Source organism: Cajanus cajan, chromosome 3 (assembly GCF_000230855.2).
Source record: "Cajanus cajan strain Asha chromosome 3, NIPB_CcT2T_4, whole genome shotgun sequence".
NCBI classification, from domain to species: Eukaryota; Viridiplantae; Streptophyta; class Magnoliopsida; order Fabales; family Fabaceae; genus Cajanus; species Cajanus cajan.
The window spans coordinates 9816831-9829522 of record NC_138519.1 but is presented as its reverse complement, the minus strand read 5'-3'; the positions used below and the strand labels follow the sequence as shown (position 1 = coordinate 9829522).

General features: G+C 32.7%; 1 protein-coding gene across 2 annotated transcripts; it reads left to right on the top strand.

The window, feature by feature from the left end:
- Nucleotides 1-2706: 2706 nt before the first annotated feature.
- Nucleotides 2707-11113, top strand: LOC109815837 (histone-lysine N-methyltransferase ATXR3-like protein). 2 transcript variants are annotated; one of them, XM_020380647.3, is made up of 6 exons: nucleotides 2707-3518; nucleotides 6807-7004; nucleotides 8498-8780; nucleotides 8903-9065; nucleotides 10273-10522; nucleotides 10970-11113. In XM_020380647.3, the coding sequence occupies exons 1-5, from the start codon at nucleotides 2798-2800 to the stop codon at nucleotides 10486-10488; spliced, it is 1581 nt and encodes a 526-aa protein (XP_020236236.1). In that variant the 5' UTR covers nucleotides 2707-2797; the 3' UTR covers nucleotides 10489-10522; nucleotides 10970-11113. The 2 variants fall into 2 exon arrangements, with proteins under 2 accessions (XP_020236236.1, XP_029130710.1); XM_029274877.2 differs by lacking the exon at nucleotides 10970-11113 and having other exon boundaries at nucleotides 10273-10645.
- Nucleotides 11114-12692: the final 1579 nt, after the last annotated feature.

Below are 12692 nucleotides of genomic sequence, written 5' to 3'. Positions count from 1 at the left end.
AGAAGCTAGAGAGATAAGCTTTGGAGTCAAAGAAAATCTTGCTTCTTCTAATTCTTTTGGAACCTCGTGAGATCCTTCCCTCAATTGAGCAATGACAATAAATTGTTAGATTCGAAGCTTGGAAGTAAAAAATTTAAGGTTGAGCGGGGAGTTTGAGTTCTTTTTCCTTCTTCCTCTCTTTTTCTCGTTTTTGGACGATTCGAGGTAAGGAGAGTTTGTAAAGTTATTGAATTATAATTGTTTGTTGCCTGGAATCATCATTGGTAATTGAGATTGGTTGAAATCATGAGATAATGATGTTGTTCAAAATGTCATTCTTGAAGGTAACTTTGGAATATTCAATGATTTTGAGTTTTGGTGGTTGCATGTTGTAGTTTTCACTTAAATTGATTCATATGTTGCCTATATATTGAATGTTGTGTTGCATGCTGCATTTTTTGAGTTAATTGCAAGTTTTGAGCCAAATTGGTGATTCTACAACGTGAAAAAATCATCATCACGTCGGGTGTGCATCCATGGCATCAGGCATGGCTCAAGTTAGGGTATCTCTGCCCTAATGACACTAGGTGTGGGATTGATAGTGCTAGGCATGGTTTAGTGAGGAACTCTTTGACTTGGTCACACTAGGCATAGAAATGAAAGGCGCTAGGCGTGATTACTCTAGGAACTCTTTGACTTAGTAACATCGGACCCAAGATGAATGATACCAAACGTAATCAAGTCAATGGCTCTTTACCTGGATGAGGTTGAGCGCATGTTTTGTAACGTTGGGCGTGAGTTAGCTAGAGGCTCTCTACCTCAATGAGATCGAACATAAGTTTAACTACGCCAAGCACGATTGGCACAAGAGCTCTCTGCCTCATTCTTGTTAGGTGCAAGTGGTTTGGTGTCGAGCGTGGGTGAGTTAGAGACTCTCTACCTTAATGACACTGAGTGTCAGGAGAATGGCGTCGAGAGTGATTTATAGAAATGAAATTTGATGTTTTAAGTTGTCTACGTGTTGATATATGATGATTCACTTACATAATGAATTTTATGTAATTATAGTTCATTATTCGTATAAGATGATGTATATTGATATTTAAAGTTGTTTTAGTTGTAAGTTGCTTATGAATAAGAGTTTACTAAGTTGTTGGTTGATTATGTTGTTAAGTTGTATAACATGTGGTGATGAGATACATGTTTAAGTTAAGATACATACAAACTATAGGAGAGTAAAAATTATTCTAAAAATTAAAATAACTCATTGAGTGTATATAAGTTGTGGTGTTCCAAGAGCCCAAAGTTGAAAACGTTTTAGTAAGTAAAATGACTCTTGAATGGGAAGTTATTTTTAATTTGTCTCTTCTATGTTTTATGTGGGACAATATAAGTGTCAAATCGAGTCATACTGATTATAAGTGACCAATGTAGAACTATATAGGGGTTAAGTTAAGTCATGCATGTATGAAGTGACTAATTAAGTAAGGTATGATTTTGAGGGTAAAATCCTTAATTGATTGTTGGAATATATGGTGTAAGTTGTATGTTTCTCTTGCATGTTGTGAATGATGATAGTAAGGTAATATCATGTTATGAGCTAACTTGATGTTGTTTAAATTGTTTATGTTGTATAGTATAATTTCACTACTTGTTATGTTGATTCTTTCACAACCTTACTCTTTCTTTTCCTTGTGGTTGGATTGTAATGATCATATTTGATATGAGAGTAAGACATGATTAACTTGAATGATTGGCTTGTGGGTAATGGTCATGAGGACCTTAATGTAGTTTATTAGTTTGTATTTTCTATTGCATAGTAATCGTGTTATATTAAGTGTAGTGATATGTCGGACTGTTGCAAAAAGGCTTAGATGACAAAACAAAAGGTAATTGCTAAAATATATGGTGTTTGAGAATAATCGATATGTTTTTCATCCAAGATGGCTTAATTACATGAAACAAATTGCCTCAAGCTCCTATTACGACTTGTGTCATGATGGTTTTTTTTTGTTGGCAATCGTCTTAATCATCTATTTTGGACGTTCAAGTTATGTTGTGATACTTTCAAATATTTTAAGTCTTTGATACAAGTTGATAACACTAATTCATATTGAAAGTATTAGGACATAATACTTATTGTAACAATACAAGATGGTAATAACCATGTTCTTCCTCTAACCTTTGTCATTGTCAAAGGAGAGAATTTGTTTGCATGGTCATGATTTTTGACCCATTTGCATGAACACATAATTAATAGACAATGTATATGTGTAATTTTCAACCAAACATTTCACAAGTATTATATTCATCACATTGCGAGTAATTTTAATTATCATGCCAAGAATCAAACTTAACAGCACCTCATGAAGTTAGGTATGTCACTCACATTTAATTGTTAGTATTATTATTATACTCGACCATTAAACTTAATTTGAAAATATATGTTACACTCCATGAAAGTATATTATATGTGTGTGTATGATTTCATATTTTATTATTAATTTTATTTTTTATAAACAAAAATTAATAGAGTGATCGTTAGTTACTTTTCATTATTTTAAATATTATTATGATTTATAATATCATTTTAAAAATTTGTTTAATTACTAAACCCTAAACTCTTTAAAATAAAATAATAAGTCTGATCGATTGCAAACATAACCTAAATTGGGCTTGAAAGGAAAACTTTGAAGGTTCATCTAGTCAGATCCAGTTGGGCCCGTTCCATTATCTCTTCTCAACAGAAACACTTCTCACTTGGGTTTCTCAGTTCTCACTCTACTATCTCCCATTCTCCATTTTCTTTCTTCCAACAATGTCTTCCATCAACTTGAACCCCTTCGGGGGAAACTGGTTCTCCAAACCCCCCAACCCTCTCTCTCTCCCTTCCCTCCCCAACAACATCCTCAATTTCCCCGAACCCCACGCCCATCCCAACTTCGCCGCCATCACCCTCCCCAATCCCTTCCGCGGCAAGCCCAAGCCCAAGCCCAAGCCCAACCCGGAGCCCGCTGAGCCCGGCCCCTACGAGCAGCTGGCCCACCAGGTCCTCTGGGAGTGCCAGAACCCCCCCGACCACCGGCACACCCCGGAGGTCGAAGAAATCCTGAAGGCCCGCGCCGCCGACGACGGCAGCGTCTTCGAGAAGCGCGAGGGCGCGACGGAGGAGGAAATAAGGGAGAACGCGGAGCTGGTGGAGAAGCTCCGGAGCAGCCCCGTGGTGCAGTTCATGGCGCGCGCCGAGGAGATTCTCGACACCATGAACGAGTTGGAGGTCAAGGACAACGAGAGGCCCTACCACAAGGAGGATTGGGACCTCTGGAAGGCGGTGCCCAACGTCATTGGGCTCGACGGAAGGCCCATGCCCCGCAAGGCCCAGAAGACCCAGCAGGAGGCTGATGACAAGTTCTGGGATTTCGCCCGGCAGTTCTTTTTTGGGCTCTGGAATTTCAGGCAGAGGCCCTACCCTCCCGGGAAGCCCATTGATGCCGCCCAGTCTATTGGCTATAAGAACCTCGAGAGGCGCTACTATGACTGTGAGTTCCAACTTCCAATGCCTTTGCCTTTGCATTTACAACTTCTAACAATGCCTGTAACTTGTAAGAGTAGCTGTAGCTAGATATATACATGTTTAGTCAGTCTTCATCCACGGATGAATAGAATCTTAAGCAAATGACTCTTGGAATATATGAAAATTATAGTTGATATCACTGCCAGGTTGTTATTCTCTTTGCACAAATTATTAGTGTTATTATTTATTTTTACATTGAGTGACATTTTAAACATTTAGGGTGTGTTTGGAAACTAGTTCAGTTCAACTAACCGTCAATCCATCTGTAGAGTTGCTTCTATGTTTGTGCATTAGAATTCGGATAACCTTCATTTGGAGGTGGTTTAAGCGTGTTTCGAAACACACTTATTGTTGTAGAGATTTTAAATTGATTAGATGTATGGCCATTTTAGTTCTTATAAGTCTACTGAATTAGGCACCAAGTCTAAATTCTAAGAAAAATGAGATAAGTTTCTCCATAAGCTCTCTCATATTAGCTTCTCTGAAAACTTAATTTTAACTTATTACGAAGAAGTTTATTTAAGTCTTCCTTCTTATTTTTTTCTCTTATAAATACTACTAAAAAAGTTTATCAAAACATGCACTGTTTATCTATTTCTAGGAGGGGTGGGTATATGAACCATTCAAGTCTGGCCCATGAAACTCACATTTTATACAAGCCAGACAAGTCCAATCTGCAAAATAAAAGAAATTATGTATCCGGGCCTGTCAAAACTTGAGGATAAATGGACCAATGCATGGGTCTAAACCCTAAACCTTAAACCTTAAAAATAAAAATGCATAAAATTAGAAAAAAAAATCCTTTTATTTTTAAGCTAAAATCCATCATACTAAAATTTACCGATATTTAGAATGGTCTTAAATACTAAATATGCAAGTGTTAAGACTAAAAATATTCCCAAAATACTTGTATAATAGTCTCAAACTTTCAATAATAAAAGCATAAAATTATCTTAAAATAATCCAAATGGTAAATATACATCAGCTAAACATAGTTTTAATATCATAATAATTTAAAAATTCAAATACAAACCAAATATTAAAGTCATAATATGTGAAAAACTAATTAGTGGAGTTCATGGGTTAGCCTGTGGGCCCACGGATTATGTCCACCAAGTTTGTAGACTTCACGAATTTGACTCAAAAATTAAACATAGTCATATGAGTTTAAAAAAAAAAAAGGCTCGTTGTCCGCGGACTTACGGAGCAATCCGCAGATGCAGGTCCATCTACACCGTTAATTCCTAGGTATTAGAGGGTGTTGTTATTGGGTCATCTGCAGTTGTCCATGCTCCATATGTCTAGGCCTAGGCTTGAGGAGGTGTGTTGAGACCTAACATTGACTAAAGATATAACCAATATAATCTTTATAAGTTTTGGACAATCTTCATCTTTCAAGTTAGTTTTGCTGAGGTTGAGTTTGGTCTTAAGTCTAAATTATATGAACAATAGCTATATCCCATTAGGTGAAGCTGGTTACCTGGATCAAAATCTCAAGGATATTATACAGCATGAAGCAGCATTTTGCACATAAAAAAGATTATGTTGAAGTGCTGAATTTAGAAAAGACACAAAGTAACATGTTGCAAATGGAAGTACGTGTCAAATGTTGCAAATATAACACAGTGTTTTAAACTAAGAAAATATTTAATTATTGGATTTAGCACTTCTTAAGGGTAAAGTTATCTCAATCATTGATTAGAAAATAAAATGATGTTACAGTACATTCATGATTTATTATGCATGTGCATATAAAATCAACCATTGATATTTTTTTCACCAACAACTGAGATTACGCATTTTATCCTCTAAAGTAAGTTGCTTATTTTAGAGTTGAATCCTTAATTCTTAGAGCTAAATGGAAAAATACTAACCACTAATAATTTCTTCATCAATTTGCTGTGAATTTGAATTTAGTATGTAACTCATTTGAAAATTATATTATTGAGTTCCATAGTTGAAAAGACTTTAAGAGTGTGATGTTAGAGTTAGAGATGGAGTTAAGATCAGTAATTGACGGAGTTGAGAATGTTGAGTGAGTGTTTAAAACCAAGTGTGTCGATGGTGAGAAGAGTTAGAAAAGCACCCCAGTTGTTGAAAAGAAAGCTTAAAAAACATTTTAAGGGGGAGTAAGAATGTGAAAATATTGTTGTGTAGTTAGGAAAATCCTTTTCTAGCATGGTTACACTATGATCCCAACTGATGCTGTATGTAAAGTTCATCAAGGATTGACGTAGGCTTCTATTGCATTCAACCATGTTTACGTGTATGTTTATTTTTTTAAAAGCTTCAATAAGATTTGATTTTAACTTGTTTTGAACACAAAATAAGCTAATCAAAATAGTGTCCAAATGAGGGTTAGCTTAATTAGTAGGTTGATGGGATTGAATAGCATTGACAAAAAAAGTTGTTCAAGTTCTATAAGGTCTTGGGTTCCACTCTTGGTGAAATATGTGCTTGAATGTTTGTGCTGAAATGTTCAATCTATGTTACTGATGGGGGTTAATTGGTAGGAATGAATAGCGTTGATAAAAAACTATTTATCCTTCCATATGATCTCGAATTGGTAGGCATTCACCTATTGTGGTGCTCCCTACTTGGTTGTTGGATGACCTATCCACCATCTTAAGGAAGTGGTTTGGAGTCTAAGTCAGCCTTATAAAACTGGCTTGTAAGATGAGGATTGCTCTTCACTTATATACATTATTATAAACTTATTCCTAGTTGATGTGAGATCTCCAATACTTTTCTCACACGCCAAGGACTAAACATCAATTTCAGGACTAGACAATTGTGGATGTAGCGGTCCGATAACAATTGATACAATAGGCCCAACAAAAATTGTTAGAATAGACTATGATATCATCTTAAAAAAGTGATTTTGAGTTTAACTCAACCTTACGAAATCTTCTCGTAAGGTCAAAATTGCTCTCCATTTATATACACTATTATGATCTTTTTCCTAGTTGATATGGGATTGGGATCTCCAACACCACTTTAAGTTTTAATTTGCTAAAAACAAAAGAAATATTGATTAGTCTGAAAGGATGGTTGGGAACATTTTGTGGTTATATATTAATTACTATAACAATGGGAGTTGAATGTGAGATATCCAATCAATATTATCTATGCATGTTGAAGGTTTTGTAATAAAATATCAAGCTCTGGATGTAAATATTCCATTAATCAATGTGTCTTCTCATTGCTTTAGTTTTGGTCGTTTGATGTTGCTTCCGTGTTCTAACTGATCTAGTTATCATGAGGAGTGGTGGATGGTACTATAAGGATCGGCTGGGTCGCACACGAGGACCGTTGGAGTTGATTACACTTAAAACTGCATGGGGTGCTGGGATTATTGATAAGAACACTTTCATTTGGGGAGAGGATATGGATGAATGGGCACCCATCCACATGATTTATGGAATGGAGCGTGCAATCGCTACTTGGGAAGGTCAGTTGAATTCCATCCTTTCTATTTCCTTGATATATAAGATATTTTATTGTTTAGATTTGAGCAGAGTCTATAATAAATTATAAGCTTAAAACATACATATACAACCAAGAAGTTAGGCACAAGTGGTTAATATACTGAATCTAAAATCAAAATGTTTGGACATTATCTAAGTTCGATCCTTGGCGGAAACAATCTTTGGTCATGTTTTACTTATCTCTCAGTCGAAAACATTTATATATGCTTTTAATCATTTTGGCACTGTTCCTTATGATGATTGGTGAATAATAGGAAGAGTTGGAAAGTAGAAAGTATAATATATATAATTTCCTGCAAAATAAAGAATTTGAGCCTTTGCTTTTGTATGAGCCTGTGACTGTGAAGTGGAAATATATAAGATTAATGGACTAGTACCTCGTACAATCAAAACTTTGGACCTGTATGGTATTTTGCTCTGCCCTACATATCACCTATGATGCACCGATACGATACGCGTATCGGATACGACACGTATCCGATACGGCGATACGATTATTTAAAAATATATAGGATACGATACTTGTAAGATACGTGTCATCATATATATCAATGTTCATACAATATAATAAATGTGTACTTGTAATTTCATCATAAATTACTTTTTATTATTTGCAAATAGAATTAATATTACCAATTTCATTCATTTTTTAAAATTATCTATATAGAAGACAATTTTCATTTATAGTTCAGCAAGGACCAATAGTTCTATGTTTCTATATTAAACATGTTTATATATCTTATTTAGCTGTAATGGATATTTCATAATTTTTTCAAAAATTTGAACACTTTATCGATACGTATCACTAATAAATATCGGTGAAGTATCTGAAAGTATCAAAATTGAATAAAATTTTTATAATATTTTTAAAGGCTAGGATACTTCATTGACACGTATCGGTGAAGTATCCAAGAGTATCGTGTTGGATACGTATCGGATACGGATACGTGAAATAAATTGAAGTATCCGTGCTTCATAGCATATCACTGGTGGCTTTTTGCTCTGAATGTCAGACCCTGAGTAAAATTTATGAGATGGAGGAATTATTCTTCCTGATTTTCCAAATTTATGGTCTTGTCCTCTCTCATTATTGATCTATAAAACCAAGAATATGAGGTTATCTGGAACTGTTTTTGAACCTGTTCTGTACTTTTGTTACAACATCCTAAAAATTGGAATATAACGTGTACTAGTTTTTTATGAAATCTTGATAACTGTTTAGTATGTCTTGTTACTTGGGGTTTCAATTTTGGCTGGGAGATTCTTTCTACATGGTTCAAATAGAGCAATGTATCGAAGTCAATTCATTTGCACAAGTTTCCATACGTTGTTGAACAAAGATCAATAAATGATAAATCTTTTCAGTATTAAAGAGAGCAAATACGAAACCAAAATGGCAGGCCCCTTTTGCCGTGGTATTTACTAAAAACTGATTCCTGGTTGGGCAATTTTTTAGTTAGACTTGCTGCTTCAGCAACAGCGTTGCTTCACAAACTGCAAAAGGGTATACCACCTTGGGTTCCTCTCAAGGGATTTGAAAAGAAGACTTACAAGCAACTTCAAGAAGAGGCTATGGAAAGCAAGAGACGTGATTTAGCAGTATTGGAAGCTAATGATGGCCTTTGGCCCGGAGCTAGAATTCCAAGTCATGCCCTATTTCTCTGGGCTAGTGGCTCTGAACTGACGAACATGTTGGAACAGGATCACATGCCCAACAAATACATCCCGAAACATCTTAGGTATGCTCATGCTGGGACTGTAACATAAATAGCAGTGAATTGTGATTGCTATATTCAGCAATTTGTTATGGTTTCTAACTCTTGCCCTTTCTCCCCCCTGCTTTTATTGCTGTGTGAGGCAGAAAGAAGTTGGCTGAAGTTATTCCAGGGTTGAGGCCATGGGAAGTTCTGAGTGTAGAACAAGCAATGGATCGATTAACATTTAACGGTGAATGGTACCGTGAACCACTTGGTTCATACACCACTGGTCCCCCGTACCTTCAGCACTGGAATAATGATGTTATGGTATGCCTTTTCATCAGAGCATTTTGGATTCATTTATTACCTATATTGAGAGTTCTCTTTTTTCTTTTTTTCCCTTTCTTTACTTTCTCTTTGATGTGGTTAGAGTTTTTACCTTCCTTACAACAACTTTTCTGCTTTATTTCTTTTTTTCCCCTTGTTAGAGAGTAAATTTGTACTTGTACAACTTTCCCTTTCCCTGCCATCATTCTCCCCGCATACTGCCTCAGCACCAGTCTCTCCTTATCCGTAGTCAAATATCCAAACAACAGGAAGTCAACTGTTAACTACCACTCTCCGACATCCCAATTCCCATTCTCTAGAAACCCTTCCTTCCTCAACAAGACCTAATACATGATACAGTCCAGTTTCGTTAATTAGGAATGTGCAAAAAATTCAAACCAATCCGCATTAAAAAATCTTATCTGTTTTGAGAAAAATTCAAATCGATTCACTTTGCAAAACCAATTCGGTTATCCAATCTATTTTAATAAAGTTAATCAGTTTGGTTCTGTTCTATTTTCTTAAAAAACTTATCTATATATGGGTATAAAATGGATAACTGCAGCGAATTGAATTGATCCAATTAAAAAAAAAATGATCCATATTTTTAAATAATCGAAACAATCTACTTTATAAAAAATGGTTTGGTTAATTGATCTACTTTATAAAAATTAGATCAGTTAACCGATCCACTTTTATAAAATAGATCAATTTGGTTGAGTATGAATTTTTCAAAAATTCAATCTAATGAACATCCCAAATGTTAATGTTGCCTTATGTAAACTAAAGATTTTCAGATTATGTGTATGTCAATTGTCACGAGCCTGTGATTTTGGCAAATACCCGAAACATGCTTCTGGAGTGCTGGTACATAAGGGTATGTTTAGGAGTTTAGGTTTTGGAGGGGAAGGAAAGTTAGAACAATTTTTTCATTTCTTATAAATATTGTCCAATTTGATGAGTTTTTAAAATAAAGAAATAAAATGATATATTAAACTTAATGTTTGAAATATTTTGTTTATTTTATACACATTATATAACTCTTAATTTACAAATAAAATATCTCCCCCACCCCCTTTTTCCCTCCAAAACTCAACTTTCAAACATATCCTTATAGTACCTGTGCAACTACAATGCTAATTGCTAACCCTTGGCATAACTTGCTTATTTTGTAAAATGAATTTTCATTTTCTTTGCATGTTTTCAGAGATTGTATAAGATATTTGATGATCTTAACAATGAGTTGTACGAACATATGGAGAATTCAATTGCTGGCTTTGATAAAATTATGGAGAAGGTCAAGCAGGATTTTATAGAGAGAACTGATAAAAGGCTGGAGCAGAAAGACAAAGAGAAAAGAGAAGCTCGTAAGAAAGCTGGGTTGCCCGAGTATGTATGGCCTGAAAAACCATATGACCCTTAGCATCATTTCTTACATGATTTCTGCAGATCATATGGTAAGACTATTGTATCTGATAATGTGAGCAGTTGCAAAATTTTAAATTTAATTACTTTGAACTAACCAATGTAACATTGTTATAAAAAAAAAAAAAATTGATTTACCACTGAAATGATGAAAATGGAACTTGGGGGGCAGCAAAGGTTAATTTTCCATCAGTTATTTGAGGTTTGGTTGACATATAAACACGCTAATTTGGTTACTGACATAATTATATGCGTTACCTTTTGTTGTATGCAAGAATTTTTCTAAAAAATTTTTGAGTTTTCTATCTAGATGGGCTTTTAACATCTTAGCTTCACGAGTGTGGTTAAATGATGTTGCATGCTTGGTTATGGCAGTAACGTCTCTAATAGGGTTCTCAAATATTTTTCTTGGGCAAAATCTGATTGATTCATTTAACACTAAACAACAGGATTTTTTATTTTTATTTTTTTTATTTCAGGGTAAGGACGCTGAGACAGATATCATGAAATAAGAATGCTATCTGCCATTGGCTGTAGTATTTTTTGTTTTTCTTAGAGCAGTTATATTGTTAAATATTGGCATGTATACATCGGTGAGCAATGAATGAAAATATTCTCCAGCATCTTATCATTGCTTTTTTAGGTGTTTGACCTCGAATTAAAATACAATTAGGATATAATTATCTAAGCTCAAATTGTTAAATGTTCGATCAAACTTTTTCACTTAGCTAAATAAATAAATTTAAGCTCAAGCTCGATATAAATATTAATTTTTACACAACATAAATTATAATTATTTGTTTCTAGTAATTAATTTATATTTCCAATATTTCCTTCTTTTTCACTACGAAAATATATTTTAATTGAATAAATTTATATTTTTATATTTTGTTAGTAATGTATTTTATGCATTACTAGTAAACAAAATTATTTTTTGATTTAAATATATTTTTAGTTCTTTTAAATTTAGGGTAATTTTGTTTGAGTCCTCAAATTTAAAGTTGATCTTTTTAGTTTTTGTAATTTTAAAATATTATATTTTAGTTTTTATATTCAAATTTTGATAGAAAGTCTGTTAAATATCGTCATATAAAATGTATTTATTGATATTTCTATTAGTGAAAATATTGTATTAAATTCAGATAATATTGCATAATTATCTTAATCTATAATTTTTTAATATATTATTGATGATTTGATAGATTAAAATAAGATTTTGAAAATTATATAGATTAAAAAAATATTTAAGCTTTATTTGTTTACAATATATTTGTTTTAACTAATGAATGGTATTTTTTAAGCTTGTATCCTAATTTTAACATGTATATATTTTAATTTTAACACTTCAAATTTTATTTTAATAATGTTTTTGATCAATAAAATTTAATTTTTAAAATTATTGACAGGTGCATGGATAATTTGTTTTGTGTCTCATTTTTTAACTATGATCTTAGTATTTCTTAAAAACTAAAAATAAGTAAAAGGTGAGTGTAAAAATAATGATTTTTTAATAAACATATATGAGTTGTCTTAATAGAAGCAGAAAGTTGTTATTTTTTGGTTCCTGAAATGGAGTTTAAACAAATATGTTAATAGAAAATTACTTACTTTATTAAAAGATTTTAAAGATAAATAAGGAGACCATAATATTTGTATATAATTACTTAGTTAATTTCTAAAATTTTAATTTACATATCATCATGATTGATTTTTTAAAACTTTTAAAATGAAATAATCTTATAAGTGTTTATGCAATAATGTATCTAAACATTTTAAAATTACGTGTTTACAACATATATATTCAAACATTAAAAAAAAAAAGTATTATTGAATTTTAAGTACTCGTACCAAGTTATTACATGAACTCATTTAATAAAATTTTAATTAATTTATTTTATAAAAAAAAAATAGGCCTATATTTAAGTTGGTCGTCAAGTCAATAAAACAAATTAGAAAAAAATGTAGCAAAAATTAAGAAATCATAATATAATAAAAGAAAACTAATGAATAACTAGTATTTTAGTTATATATTTCGTAGATTAAATATTTATTATATAAAAATAAAATTTATTATAAATTTTATAAACAAATAAACACTATATTTTAATATTAAAATTAGGTTGAAATTATGTTTTAATCCCTATAATTTTGTTTATTTTATCATTTAGTTCTTGTAGTTTAAAATAAATTTTTTAGTTCTTA

Bases quoted from the DNA above. Each gene is read 5' to 3' on its own strand.
- LOC109815837 (XM_020380647.3), top strand. From the start codon at position 2,798: ATGTCTTCCATCAACTTGAACCCCTTCGGGGGAAACTGGTTCTCCAAA. The intron at 3,519-6,806 runs GTGAGTTCCAAC...TAACTGATCTAG, and splicing joins CGAGAGGCGCTACTATGACT to TTATCATGAGGAGTGGTGGA. The intron at 8,781-8,902 runs GTATGCTCATGC...TGTGTGAGGCAG, and splicing joins TACATCCCGAAACATCTTAG to AAAGAAGTTGGCTGAAGTTA.